Below are 15648 nucleotides of genomic sequence, written 5' to 3' on the forward strand. Positions count from 1 at the left end.
TGTTGTGAGGTGTGCTTCAGTGTTGTTTTGGCGACTTGTGCATCACCAAGTTTTGCAACGTAGTGCACATGATGTGGCTGGCACGTATGGAGAAAACTGAGAAAAATATGAAGTTCTGCAGAAAACTGTGGAAGAACGTCTGTTGTATTTGTGTTTGAACGACGTGTAGTACCTGTACAATACCATATTTGCTGCTGTTTTAGCAGAAGACTGCAGCAAGTCGAGTTTGCCTAAACTAGATAATGTGTTGCTGTTGATGTCATGGTTCACACATACAAGACCAGTGCACTGAGCATATCTGTGACTCTAGGAACGAAATGAACAAGCCCTTTAGCCATTAGGCCAGAGTCATATGTCTGGTGATTTGCATGGTGTCACAGTGCTGTAGGTAGTGAGCATATCATAGTCACCAGGTTTATATGTGGAATTGTTTAAAAGCTGTGAGAAATACTGGATTACTTATGGCTGGCATGTTCTGCCAGCTGGAAATCTCTTTTGGCACTGATTTATGCAGATTACTAAGCAAGAATCTGTAGGTGTGGTATGCCCAAGCAATATTTTTATCTTTCCTAGAATTTAGATTTTAAAACAGAATTTAGTTTTGTATTGTTCTTTTTTTCTTTGTATTTTTGATGCCTAAATATTAGATACTACAGTATTATGATGGTTTGTTTGCAGGGTCATTTTACTGCTTGTTGCACAACTGGGTACCAGACATGAGCTGCAGGCTTCTTGTTTTATAAAGTACATTACACTGAATTCATTTGGCATTAATGCCTGAACTGATTCACATTAAATTGGGACGAATCAAATTGGCAGTTTTCTGCAAAATCAAAACAGCTTAAAAAAACAGTGTCAGGAACAACATCCTACAGCTAGCGTGCAAGGAACAGGCGCTCATTTAAACCTCTTTGGGATGATGATTCCTTCAGCATGAACCACTGAGGCAATAACCGTCATTTTGGCACACCCTTTATGGTGTGATCTGGCCATGTGGTGTCATGGAAGATATAATTATCTAAAGAAATTCAGTTTTAATGAAAGTATATTTCCCCAAACGCTACAAGCATGATTACTTTTAAAATTGATTTTCAGCTCAGTGTTAACAGTGTGTCATGCTTCTGTTTCCAGTATTTTCCATATCTTTCCAGTGTTTTATATTTCCATCATGGTATTTTTCTAAACTGAGGGGTTGTACAGCACACTTTACTTACTACAACTAAGATACAAGTAATAAAAATACATGTTCAGAAAAAGCCAAGAAAAGTCATAAATAGCAAGTACTGGTATTATGTACTTTGGATTTTATCCAGTGGCTGTTTTCTTGTAGCTGTGTGGTGGAGCTGACAGCTGCTTCAGGATAAATGGCTTCTGTAACTGATTCTGTGTCTCCTCTCTTCCAGGAAACACCCAACTTTGTTTTCCTGGTCATGGAGGTAAGTATAGAAACATTGACTGTCTAGATATTTCATGAGTCAGAAGTCACATCCTCTTCTCATGTGTTGTCTCTCTTGCTGGGGAAAATGTAGTTTTCCACTGTAGCAGTAAGATAAGATAATTCTTTATTGATCCTCATAGGGGAAATTCGGGAAATTCAGTACTTCAAGTCTTCATTACACAGTAATTTTTTACCCCTACTGGTCTAGTGTAGGCTTCACTGCTGTCCTGCTGTCATTACTTTCTCTATTTTTTTTCCCCCCATTTTCTTTCAAACTGTGTCCAAATTTGCTCTGTTAACCTGTTGACAACCTCTCACTTGGCATCCTCCCTGATGTTCTACACGTGTTTCGCAACACTCTCAGCTGCCTGCAGGATAGAAAACAAATCATGACTGCACCTCAGGTTACTCACTAGGAATTGTTTTCTTGTTTTCTAGGAATTGTGTTCCTCAAAAGCCTTTGCTTAAAGTCTTGTTTTGATCAAAGTTTGGAGAGGTCTGCAGTATACTCCATTATTTTCGTTATTTTTTGAAAACTTAGTGCTACATTAATATGAGGGTAGTGACAGTTTTTTCATTATGTTGTTTTCACAACCAACACGGTTAAAAGACAAGACAGGCAGTTTGTTTTTTGATAAATTACTTTTCACAAGTATATTTTCCAATTTTCAGCTATCAGGTGGAATAAGGAATATTACAAGGGCCATGCCCTTGCTGCAATTTGAAGTATAAACCTCACACTGGCTGAATCAAAGCTGATGCCTCATGTTTTGCTTAGATGGAGAAAGCTTGTCTTACTCAAACGTTGGCTAAAGTATCAAATGAAAGTCCTGTGAAAAGATGAATGCACTGAGCTAAGTGTAATCCTAACGAAAAGAATACTGTGCCCTTTGCACACTCTGTCCGTCTGAAAGAAAAATACAGTTAATAAGTTGGAACAGTGAGTGTTTGAAATAGAGAAAGATGTTTGGAACATTTAGTGCCATCCTCAGTCATACAGCAACGGGTGTAGCTTAAATAAGACTCAGATACTTGCATGTAAAATGAAGCCGGCCAGACAGAAAGACAACATGATAGGTACAGTAGCTAAAGGCATGCCTCTCTCATGTTGACTCTGTCTTTATAGTCCTAGCATTTAATTATACAGCTTCATAAAGCCTGAACTGACTTCTTCAATTCAACTAGATCACAAAATGCTACTTTCAGGGAGACAGACAACCTGATTATTTTTTTTGTGGTTTTTAGCATCACTGGTGAAGAAATTAAAAATAATTTGATGCTTAAACATTCTCCCCCAATCTTTGAATTTCTTAAAATGTGATCCTCACCTCCTTCCTAATTGAAAAAGAATCTATATATGTGCAATCACGTCAAAAGTGGATTGGAACTTAAAATATGTGAGTTGAAGGGGTATATTTTATTTTTTGTTCGTTCTTTACATGAATCATACGCTATGGTGTTCAATCACCAGCTCTCAACCCACCAAACACCTGTGGGACGTTGTTGGAGTGATGTGTCACTATGTTGACCCACTGAGCATGACACAAAATTAGTCCCTGTTCATGTTCTGTGGGACATGAGTGAATTTCATTGAAGGGAACAGTGGATTTCCACTAAATGAGAGAGTGACCTTGAGCGGAGAAAATTTTCAAGAGGGCAAAATTTGCTCAATACTTCTACAACTGCCATGACGAAGATTATTCAGTTGTAGACTATGAAGCTTAGTCTCTGCTGATTCATATTGTGACGTCTGTGTGTCCACCACCTCTAACATCCAGCAACAGAGGGTGTATGTTACACAATGTGTGTGAACCAGCATGCCATGTATTAGCTTCAAAGGTCGACACTCTTGCAGCAATGAGATAATAGCAGAGGTGACGCGTCTGATTGGTTGGCTTCCAGTTGGCATTCATGTTAAGACTTTATCATGCTACCTTAATGGACAGTTGCATAACTACATATAGGTAGTTGTTGTTACATTGATTATTGTGCTACTTTCTAGTCTGCTTAGAGAACACGTTCCATATATGCACAATAGATTGGTGTCTACATTCTCCATGCAGGCACATTACTGCTGAGCATATACACCGGTGCCCTTTGTAGTGTAGTTGTGGACAGTCCATGCAGACACCAATTCTGGGCTTCACGCAGATGTCCATAGAGGGATACACGTGAACTCCTGCAAACGAATGACAAAATTCTGCACAAAGTACAAGGCCAGTGTAAAGGCTAGTTCATGCTTTCCACATCCCTATGCACAGGTCGATGTAGGCTTTGAAAGCAAAGAACAGACACACATTCATCCATCCATTATCTATACACTACTTAGTCCTCATTAGGGTGGTTGTGAGGTGGGAGCCTGTCCCAGCTGACTTAGGGCAAAGGCAGGGGACACCCTGGACAGGTTGCCAGTCTATCACAGGCCTACACATTGAGACAAACAAGCACACTCACATTCAAGATGGGCTATTTAGAATCACCAACTAACCTCAACATGTTTTTGGACTGTCGGAGGATAATCTGGTGAGAACCCATGCTGCACGGGGAGAACATGCAAACTCTACAAAGAAAGACCCAAACGCCAACCGGGGATCTTCTAGCTGTGACGCGACAGTGCTAACCACTGTGCAGCCCGCGGCCACACATGGTTTCATTAAAACGACAATACACATACTGTAAGGTACGCCTCTCAGACAACGCCTTGTCCCTTTTGGTGAACGTAGAAAAACAAATGGATCTTCCATGCAATATTTTTGAATGGCTGCACTTTTTCCTGTAGCCAAATTTGTGATTATTGCTGAGATGTGGTGAGGACAGTGGGTGGACACAATGTGGGTTTTTGTATTTTAGCACTGTTGATGAAAGCCATGTCCAAATCAAAACACCTCCAAAGCCCGATAGCGCTCACTCCATTTATACACCCTTTCAACAATGAATTATAAACTTATGGATGCAGAGCGTCTCTTTGTGTAGTCTGTTATCACAACAAGCATTTGTTTCAAGCATAATTTTTTTTTTCTGGTACATGTGCAGTTGGTACTCTTGCAGTATGTACAGTCTACCTTGCAGATGATGTCATTTCTGCCAAGCGTACCTTTGCAGACCCTGAGTATGTGAGAGTCCCTCAGGGTCCGAGAGGATTGACGTCTATTTCGTCATGTCCCCAAGTACGAATCTGCTTGGACCCCTCTTTGGATGTCCACATGCAGGCCAAAATCGGTGTCTATGCAGACGGTCTGCATGCTGACTGTGCTACAAGAACAGCAGTGTGCACGACTGCCAGTGGTTTCTGTGTGTGGGCGGAACATGTTGACATTGATCCCACTATGTACGTGTGAAACCGAGTAGAAAGTAGTGTCATAGACAGTGAATGGTGGAAAACACCGGCCTCATCTGTTGTCCTTGTTGTCCTTCTTGAGAATCAAGTGCACTCCAGCCAGTGTCTGTAGTGATAAGGCTCCAGGCATTCAGCAGATTAATTAATGAGCCAGCCATTATCTGATCGGATTTGAACAACCATTCATGTAAACATACAAAGACAGACTCAAACACAGATGTATGCACATTAACAAAATGTGCTACTTGGCTTGACATTATTAAACCTGAATTTGAATTGCTGCTGATGCTGATTGTTTGTCTCCCCATACACAGTACTGTAACGGAGGTGATCTTGCTGACTATCTGCAAGGTAAGCATCGCACTAATCTGTCTGACACACTCACACACAGATTATTGTTCATCAAAACAAAGTTACTAATGCCGCAGAGGAGGAAAAGCCATGTGACTGCAGCTATTACGAGTGTAGGTGTGGGATTGTGCGCACGTGATGGTGCATTTATCATCTCGGTGTGATGGCTAGTATGTGGAATATTGTAAGCCGGTATCATGTGGGGATGTTCAAGTGTGTGTGCATGAGCGGTTGTTTGTATGTTTCTATGTGGGGGATGTGTGTGTGTGGGAATCACAGCAGCGTTGCACAAAGGCTTCCTTCTCTTCCTTCACCCTGTCAGCATACTGCATATGTCACTGTGATAGTTTATAAAGGTCAGCATTTCTGGTTGAAGAGCAACAAGTCAGCTCAACATGAAATAATTAGTAAATTGGATTAAAAGTGATGTTTAGAGGTTCTGTTTTACATGGCTGAACTACTCAACAGTGAAAATGAAGAATATAACAAAGCATGTCAAGTAAAAGACAAGCCCATCCATTTACTCTACTGTTTCAGCCTCAAGTTTTGCGTTACCACTAGAGTGTAGTGACATCATGGCCATAGGATGTCTCAGTCTGACAGCAAGGGTTTATAGTTGCAAGAGAGAAAACCAGAATGTCAAGTTCAATGTTTATGGTTTTTCAGTTTAGATGGCAGACATTCTTAAGTGAGTCAAGGCTTAAGATTTAATAAAAAATACAATAAGTCTCCTCCACAAACAGGTGTTGCATTCCCTTATGATAAGGCAAGATAAGAAACACTGATTAAACAGTGCCAAAGACATATTGCAAAATAAGTTTGTTGACAAGATACCATCTAGGTTATATATCACATTGTGTTTTGTGTACATTTGTTGTTTGGATACTAAGCAAATTTTCCTGAAACAATGCGGTTTATCTGTGGCCCAGCCTCATCTCACAGGTTTTGAGCTTCAGAATGGTGAACCAACCTCATTTGACACGCTGTTAAGTGCCCAAACAGAGTGAAACACAATATTTTGTCGCGGTTGCTGTGAATAGTTTCACAGAAGTAGAATCACATTGGCTTCTGGAATCACAAATACCTCTGTATAAATGGCAGTTTGCCAATGCATGTCTTAGATAACCACACGTGTTTACACCTCTGTTCCATAAAAACACTGATTGTGCTGTTGGAGCAGCTCTCTTATCACTGTACCTTTGCATAATGTCCTAATGTGTCCACATTTGCCGTGTATGAAGTGTGCCGCAGTTCTGGATCACCCTGTGACTCAGTCCAGGAGTCTCTGCTTGAGTAACACTGGTGGTTGCAAAATGACACCTGTGGAGTCGTAGTGAATCATTGTTGGTAGTTTTACAGTGTTCTGAACAGAGTTGTGATTTTGGTTTTACCACTGGGGGGCTTCTGTATTGCACTGCGTAGGTAACAACCAAACTAATTATATAAGGGGGTCTCTGTAGTGAATGATTCTGCCACTTACACAACTTTTTCACGTTATAAGTTAGTCCACTGTGGTTGGCAGAGAGAAGCTACCCCCCCAAATCCTAGATTAATGTTGATAAGCTTACTGGTTTGATCTATGCCTACACCACTGTAATCACAATGGCTTGAGAGAGAGAGAGCGAGAGAGAGGGAGAGAGAGAGAGAGAGAGAGAGAGAGAAACAGAATAAGTACATGAGAGAGAGGAATCCTCTTAGTCTCACATCCGATTAGACTTGTTTCACTACCACCAGGGAATAGGACCTTCACTGCCTCAGTTTACACTATTTACCTCAGGATTATTACTATAATATGCAAATTATTAGCTCTAATCAAGTGAGGCTAATGAGCACTTTTTGGGGATTTTTCCATGCTTGTGATGTGAGAGCAGCTGTAGTGTGGGAAAAAAAAGTCTTTCAGTGTGTTTCTGTATTACCTCTGCAACATGTCAGTATGGACTAATTAAACTAGTCATTAAACTGCATCATTAGCAGCAGGAAGCACCTGAATCAAATCAATAGGCAAACCAGTTATCCAGGGACACAATGGGGAAGAAGGTGCATCTTAATGAGCAGATTTGCTTAAGTAAGCAGGTCTGAGCACTGAAGAACTTTCAGCTGTTATTGCTTCAGTGTCCATAAATGTACACTGACAAACAGCAACATTGTGTGCTCTGTCCTGAGTTATCATCGTTTGTTATGTATGCTCTGTTTTAGCTAAGGGGACGTTGAGAGAGGACACTCTGAGGGTTTTCCTCCAGCAGATTGCTGCTGCCATGCGCATCCTCAACAGCAAAGGAATCATCCACCGCGACCTGAAACCCCAGAACATCCTGCTGTCATATGCAGGTCGCAAGAAGTCCAACATCAGTGGCATCCGCATCAAAATAGGTAACAGAAGTACAAAAATTGGTTGTTTTCTGTCATTGTATAGACAGTGTGACTCACTTTTATGTAGACTTCAGGTATAAGCCTGTCATTACCACTGCACACTTTATTTGAGCATCAGGTGAATAGCTATCTATTAGTCAAACACAAAAAAATGTTTTGGCAGCTGTAGTATTGTAATAAATGTATTTCTAACTACACTGATGGTGTTTTCCACCACTATCCTTGCTCTATTCTGAGAGAGCATGTGTGTTATTGTTCTGAGTGTTTCTCTCCCAGTCATCCAGAGTCCAACAATAGTGGTTTGTGTTACTAGTAATAATAACACGTGTGTACTGACTGGTTTGTTTCATGCTTCTGTCCTGCAGCTGACTTTGGCTTTGCACGGTACCTCCAGAGCAACATGATGGCAGCCACGCTATGTGGGTCACCCATGTACATGGTCAGTGTGCTTTAATGCATATGTGTTGTGTGTGTTTGTCTAGAATTGCATTTGAGGTCCGTTATTAATACAAACATGTAACATTTGTCAGCCTGCTTAACAGTTTGTTAAATAACTCCCCCTGTTTTGGATCTTTACTTGTGATCTTTCATCTCTCAGGCCCCAGAAGTCATCATGTCCCAGAACTATGATGCCAAAGCTGATCTGTGGAGCATAGGGACAGTTATCTATCAGTGTCTGGTCGGCAAGCCACCATTCCAGGTTAATACTGTGCACAATAAACCATGAACAAATGGGTTTGCTGATGTGTGTTTGTGCACCTAATTACTTTATTCACATTTGCAGGCCAACAGTCCCCAAGACTTAAGGATGTTTTATGAGAAGAACAAGAATCTACAACCTATGTAAGTCACTTCCTTGACACTGTGTTTTTTAGCTTTTGTGGGTGTAAAGTGACACTTCAACAAGACATTATTTGATAAATTTGTGACATTCATGGCTTGAACAAGTGAGAAATAATGTATACAAAATAGAGTTTGCATGCTTGTTTGCATGACGTGAACATTTTGTCCTACACGGGAAGCAGGGAACTTGTAAGATGCTTTTGCACAGTCAACACGCATCCGAAGAGAAGCCAAGTGTTAATGTTTCCATGCTCTTATTTACCAGCATCCCAAGGGAGACATCCGCACAACTTAGTGACCTTTTGCTTGGCCTGCTGCAGAGAAATCAGAAAGACAGGATGGACTTTGGTGAGTACTGACATTATAGTAAAGTCTTTAAAGAGCAGATGTTAAATGTATATGGTTTTACACACTTTGTGATGTGCTCTAATGCTTGTTAAAAAAACTGTCTTTCTCCCTTCCCTCTCTGCAGATACATTTTTCAGCCATCCTTTCCTGGAGCCCTCATCCACGATTAAAAAATGTAAGCACAAAGGTCACATTCCCAAGCAGCAGAACGTTCTGCACTACATTGTCCAACTTTAAACCATGATTAATTGCGAGTATGTTCCCCTCAGCATGTCCAGTGCCGGTCCCCAGCGCCTCCAACACTGTGACGGACAGTTCCTGTGGCAGCTCCCCATGCATCCGCTACAACTCTCCTCCTGTGAGTTTGATATTACTTTGTAAATCCTTATTCAGAGGGGATTACACTTACACTGCAACTAAGATAATAAAATTTTAACCACACCTCCCTGGTGTTATGCTCCCATTGTGCTTTTCTTACTGTTTCCTGTACAAACAGTACCTGAAGACATAAACCTAGTGTCCAAAAACTTAAATACACAGATCCTTTGTAAAAAAACACATTGTCGGAGATTTTCAGCTCATCATGTGTTTTCTGCAAGCCAACTTCTAAATGACTTCTGTGAACACTGCTTGTATGAGTGCTGCTGCTGCTACATTTATTGCTAGTTATAACAATCTCCTTGCAGCGGCTCGTCTCATTTCACAGCGCTAGTGGGAATGCAGAGCAAGTCAATTTCCCAGGATGTCAGTGTTCTTTGTAACAATGTGATTGTATTAGTTTGACAGTCAGCACTGCCCTGCCTGGAAGCCCTAATTGCATCATTCAGGAGCCACACTACAACTTAATCCTCTTTATTTTTTTTCTCCTCTTCCTCCTTCTGTCTGAACACACAGTCTCTCCCAGACATGCAGACTCTAGCAGAAGACGGTCTGTCGTCCCCTCCGCTCGGCCCGCCCAACTTCTTACAGCTGTCCAAGGAGTCTGCAGGAAGTACCAGCAGTAAGAATTCCTCCTGTGACACTGACGACTTTGTCCTGGTGCCTAACATCTCTACTGACAGCTGTAAGTGTCAGCACACACACATTGTATGTACAAATAAATACACCTGTAAATTCACTTAGGTGTAACTAGGAAGTGCAGGAATTACCAGTGAGACAAAAAAAACCCTCATCAGACAATAAAAATAGGAACAACATTTGATTTAAAAAAAAAAATTAACATGCAACAATCAACAAAAACATTATCAATTAATAAAAAACAATGAGAGATGCAGTAAATATGACCAACACTTTAATCATTGCATTTGTTTCATTGGTATTGATGAGATCAACTTTAAGTTTTGTTCAAACATTTTCCAAGCTTGTGGGGCAAAGTAGCAGTCTTGCAGTCTCTCTGTTGTGATGTTAGTAAATGAATGACTTTCAAGACTGCCATAGTCAGTATTTCTAGATTTTAAAAACAACATCCATTTTGTCTGTAAATTCTTAAGGAAAGCTTCAAAATAATGAGTTGTTTATAAAGGCGGTTAAATGACTGTTGTAGATTTGAAGTGGCTCTTTTAATAGAGTATGCACAGGAATGAGGGACTGTGTCATCTGCATAAAGTTGTAAGTTACAGTTGTACAATGCAGAGGTAGTTTTGTTTAAATAATTAATAAATAAAGCTGATCCAAGGACAGAACCATGGAAGACTCCCTTTGTAACGCTGGAAAAAGAGGGCTGAATATTACTTAACTTATTCTGAAACTACTGGCAGCTACCTTTGCCAAAAACCAGCAAAAAAGTATTTTTTGAAGCAGAGAGTGGTTAGCTGTGGTGAAAGTCTTTGTGATATCAGTTAAAAGTGCAATCTCAGCCTTTTGCAATGTAAATCTGAGACTATATCATTAATAATATATATTGTGTTTTTATGATGGCACAGCTTAATGTTGCATTAATCGGACAGCATACTGTTCCAGTAAGCGTCATATTTAGAACTCTTGTTTTGATACAGCCAGTGAACTCTTGTATAAAGTATGTATCATGGGCAGAGCAGACAGTCACACTGACCCAAACAGCAGCTGCGACACAACCCAAGAACCACAGACTCAGAGCAACAACCCACATTAGCTGTGCTGCTCAAGTCTCTTTGTTATGTAACTTACAAACATTTACACACAGCTTGTCCTGCACCTTAGCGTGTTGGATGAGCTACCAAACAAACAAGTGAGGACAAGTAGATTGGTAATATCAGTTGGCACTCTAGATAGCTAATTAGCTGTGTCTCCAGTTGTATGCTGTGTAATGCTGGCACTCTGACATCCTGCCAGCTCCTGTCAATCAAATACCAACACACTGATTTGACTCCAAAGATGTTCTTTTCTTTCAATATCAAAAACAAACAACGCAGATGAAATTGTCATTATTTTAGATTGTGGAATGTACAACTAAGCTTGCATCTTGTGTCATAGTTGTGATGAAGAAAGTCATTTTCTTTTATTTTGATGGTCAAAGACCCCTGAATTCATTCCCTGTTGCCATGTGTTTTCCCATCACCCTTTGTCATGTGTTTTCCCATCACCCTTTGTCATGTGTTTTCCCATCACCCTTTGTCATGTGTTTTCCCACCTCCTGCCACAGACCCCCGATTCCACCCCCTGTTGTTCATTGTCCCCCTACCTCCTGTCATTTGATTAGCAACTGTATGCTATCAGAACCCTGACTCCACCACCTATCTGGTCACCAGACTCCGATTCCACCACCTGTGGTTCATTGTCCCCCCCTTACCTCCGGTGATTTGATTAGCAACTGTATGTTAATTTACCTCTATTCACCTCTGTATTTACATACAGGCCGCCCCCTACCCTCTGACTTACCCTATAAATGTGTGACTCTGCAGATGTTCAGGGTCGGTCCACCTTCACAGACTCATGCTCTTAATATTTTAGGCTGCGTGACCATAAATCCTTTGCTTTCTGTTCCAAGACACAGTCAGAGGAACCACTCACCTTCCCCACAACAATTTCACTTCACTTGATGCAAAAAAAAAAAAAAAAAGAGCAAAACCTGCATGGTTTCTTTAGATAATTTAACCAGCTCTGCTGTGCTTGGATGACATTTTCTAAAACAATCTCTCTTTATATTGTTCATCCCAAAACATGTCTCCAGCCTATTACTGTACATTCATAGATTTACAGTATGTAGTCCAATAAATGAATGCCCTACAGTGCTTAGCCTTACCACAATTACTGTTTCCATGAAGTCATACAGGCTCAATTTGCACAATTTATATTTTACTTCACGATGATGAGGTTTGGTTATGTCTAAGTGTGAAGAAATACAAATACCTAGAATTAATAAGAGATCCTAATTTAAGTTTAAGGTTTAAGCATTTAAACATATATTTTGCTCTCAGCTATTGCAGAGAAAAATTCTTTGTAGATAACCTTGAACAAATAAAGGAATATCAGTTGCTTGTGTTACTTACAGTATGAATTATGACCTTTGTTCACAGGCATAAACATATTAATCTGCATGTCCAGCACATGGTCATACACGAACATCTGTTCTGGACAAGAATGCAGATATCTTGAAACTGTACACATTAATAGACTCACTATGGCTACGATCCACGTGTAGTGAAGTCACACTCACTACCTGCTAGTGATACCTACAGCGTACATACTCACACACACGCAAAGCACATGTCACCAAATCTACAGCCAATAAATTAGACAGCTGCTAACCATTTCATGCTGTAATTGTAGACAACGGTCCGCAAACAGCAGGCACACACACTTACCCTCTTGACTGGTAAAATGAACCTTCATGCTCCGCACCTGCTGCAACAAGCACATACACAGACGCACACATCCACCTGCTTGTCCTCCTCTCAAAACACAAACAGTGCAAGAAGCGACGGGCAGCGCAGAGTGTTGAGAGTGTCGGCTGGCATTTTGAGTGCCATTTTAATCAGCTAATAACTAGTGATTTATACATCAAGAAAAGCCGTTGCTCCTTTGTCATTGTTATCTTTCCTTCTTTCATCCTCCTCAGATGACCAACCAATGGGAGCTGGTCGTCGGGCGTCCAGCGAGTTTCTCATGTGTGGAGGGTGAGTACGAGACTGTTGTAACACACTCAGCATAGATCATGATGAGGCCTGAACAAGAGTTATAAATGATAGGTACTTCTAGAAAGAGAAATGAAAACTCTACAGGAACCCTGATTCAGTGAACAGTACAATTTAAAATGAAGGAATAGTTTCACAATTTGTAAAATAGTACATTTCTTGTGAAACTTAGCTTATCATAAAGACTGGAAAAAGGAGGAGGCTAGCTCTGTCCAAAAGTAACAATAACTGCCTAACAGCCCTTCTAAAGTTCACTGGTTAAACTTGTTTGTTTAACCTTTACAAAGTCGTAAAATTCTCAGCTTAGTTAGAATTTTACATACAAAACTGTCAAAGTACCGTTAATACAAAGCTAAGTCATGTAATAATTAGCCCGAGTAATGTTCACCTTTTGTGGATGCTGCTATTCTGGTGTCAGAACATCTGCCTTTCCTGAGGTTAGGGTGAGGTTAGGGTGCACAAAACTGATTGTTGGTTTCCCAGTTGGGCTCTGACTTTGAGCGCCTTCATTCCCTTATACTTTTAAGTAGGAAGCTGGAAATAGTTGAAACTCTCAGGAAAAAATGAAACAAATTTCAAATTTCAAACCTCAGTGCCCTTCAACAGTTAATGTTTATTAGCTGTGTTTTTTGGCAGATCAGTTGGCTTACACTGGCAGACTTACAAAGCTATTTTTTTTTACAAATATCATTAGAAGGCCTCAATGAATGCTGAAGGTGCTGTTGATTTGAATGTAGCACACCGTCTCTAAGTCATCAGACACAGCTAATGCAGTATGAACTGGGTGTTGTCGGTGCAGTGAAAGTGTGGCATGATGCTGTGAGTCAGATTCCATTTCACACTCACCCTTGAGTTCACATGTAGTGTATGCATGTAAGGTCACAACATCTATTCTCGGCGTGTTTTTGTGTCAGAGAGGCTTCCTTTGTGTCTTTGTGTCACTATTTCTGTCTCTCTGACCACCAGAAAAAAAAAAAACAGCCTTGTCTCAGCTTTATGCCACATGTCACACACACACACTGTCCATTTGTCATGTGTGAATACTCCTCTCCACCTTTAAATCTGCATGATTAGTGAGTTATGAATCAGAGCCAAACAACAAGGTGGTGCTGTGCTAAAAATGGCACCTGACCCATGGAGTGCTGTGTGGATAAGAATAGCCTCACACACTCGCCAAAACTTGCCTGCATTAGCAAACTGTGACTGTTATTACTGTGCCTCAGCTGTGCATTAAAAGGTGAGAATATGCTCACGTGGACCCCGACCACATTCTTTCAACACAGCAGTATTGACTGTCCTCTTTCACCTCTGATTTAAATCCAGTAAGTTGAGTTTAATAGTACTGACTGTACCTAAGACACAATCACACCACATGTCCAGCAGTTATCCTGATGCTGTTCAATGTTGTGCTCATTTGTGGTTTTCAACCTTTCATTAGCTATACTTAATCAAGAAAGATTTGATTCTTAATTGTAGATATGGATTTTGCTGTTGGAACTTGAAATCATCTTCAGATATAATAAAAAGCTGTCAAATTCATCTGTTTTGCTGATCTGTCCAGACTGTGTCTCCCCTTCGCCCTAAGATAGCCGTAATCCTCTACAGGATAAGGCAGTGTATTGATAAAAGATGGATGGATCTATTTTGCTCTATTCATTCCTGCTCAGTGTTGCTGTTACTCCTTTGTTATGTTCTTTCTCTTCCTTTTATCTGGGAAGGCATAAAGCTTATTCTATATTTGTCTCCCTGCCAGCAATTATGACAAGTGTAGCAACACATTTCTCAATATGTTCTGATTATTATTCTGACTTCCCTGTCCTGTCAGTGTCAAATCCATTGCTTCCTTTTTTTTTTTTTTTTAAAGGCTATGCAATTCCTTTAACCAGCTGATTATTCACAATTGTTAATAGATTAGTACATTGTATATATTGGAGCAAAGGTATAGAATCTATCTATATCAGACTTTAGATAAACGGAGAATACTTTGTGACCAGGATACACTGATTGTCGTTTTAGGCCTTTTCATGGGTGTTGAATGATGTCAGACTTACTTTTAAACTCTATTATTAGGATATTTTTAAACACAATAACACGCATCATGCTCACCAGTTATTTTCATGCAGTGTATATTTTCCGAACTATCATTAGCAATCTGTAATCCTTGTAGTCTAGACAGCTTTGTTTGTAGCAAAAATGCCGACACTAATTTAAGTTTAGCTTCAAATTTAAATTTAAATGCTTAAGTTTTGCTTAGTTACTTACTAAAATTCTTCTGTCTGTCACTCTTGGCTCTTAGTCATGCTTCCCCTCTGTCTCTTAATAACATGCAGGCAGAAACTGCTTTACACCTCGTCCATCTCCTGTCTTTCCTGTTTGCATGTGTCAACAGCCTCAAGCAAAACTGCTCTATGTCATCCCTCTTCCCTTTTCGGTTACATTCACTCGATTTCGCCTTTGTTGCTGTTCAGTCTCTGTCTCACCCCCCTCTAACCGTTCTTGCTGCCAGCTTTGCTCCTTCCCTCTGCTGTCCTCTTCACAGTTTTCACCATAGCAATAACTCCTCTCTGCTTACATAAATTAGTTAACCATTGACACAGGAGTTGTCCCTTGCAATTTAGTAACAGCGGCCACACTCTGAAGGACCTCCTAAATCACAGTCTTGTTTATCCTTTGCTCACTGTGTGTCCTAAATTATTGGAGTCAAGGGACAAGATTGAGGGTGGAAGAGGAAAGGAGTGTGGACTTGTGGGGATGGATAGGAGAGCAGAAGAGGAGAATGTTTGAAAAGACATTATCATTGTAAAGAAAGCAAGAGATTAGAGAAAGATACGAGAGACAAAGCAAGCAAA

The 15648-nt window shown here is 40.4% G+C and overlaps 1 protein-coding gene across 1 annotated transcript in view; it reads left to right on the plus strand.

Moving 5' to 3' along the window:
- Positions 1-15648, plus strand: part of ulk2 (unc-51 like autophagy activating kinase 2) — a 44153-nt gene that overhangs the window by 16638 nt on the left and 11867 nt on the right. The window contains exons 4-14 of the mRNA XM_008299167.1: positions 1404-1436; positions 5090-5126; positions 7323-7496; positions 7862-7935; positions 8095-8196; positions 8281-8339; positions 8605-8687; positions 8812-8862; positions 8957-9045; positions 9582-9750; positions 12724-12781. Of these exons, the coding sequence (XP_008297389.1) occupies positions 1404-1436; positions 5090-5126; positions 7323-7496; positions 7862-7935; positions 8095-8196; positions 8281-8339; positions 8605-8687; positions 8812-8862; positions 8957-9045; positions 9582-9750; positions 12724-12781 (929 nt within the window). The remainder of the gene's footprint in view (positions 1-1403; positions 1437-5089; positions 5127-7322; positions 7497-7861; positions 7936-8094; positions 8197-8280; positions 8340-8604; positions 8688-8811; positions 8863-8956; positions 9046-9581; positions 9751-12723; positions 12782-15648) is intronic.

The sequence above is a fragment of the Stegastes partitus genome, unplaced genomic scaffold (genome assembly GCF_000690725.1).
Source record: "Stegastes partitus isolate 25-593 unplaced genomic scaffold, Stegastes_partitus-1.0.2 Scaffold1385, whole genome shotgun sequence".
In the NCBI taxonomy this organism is placed as follows: domain Eukaryota; kingdom Metazoa; phylum Chordata; class Actinopteri; family Pomacentridae; genus Stegastes; species Stegastes partitus.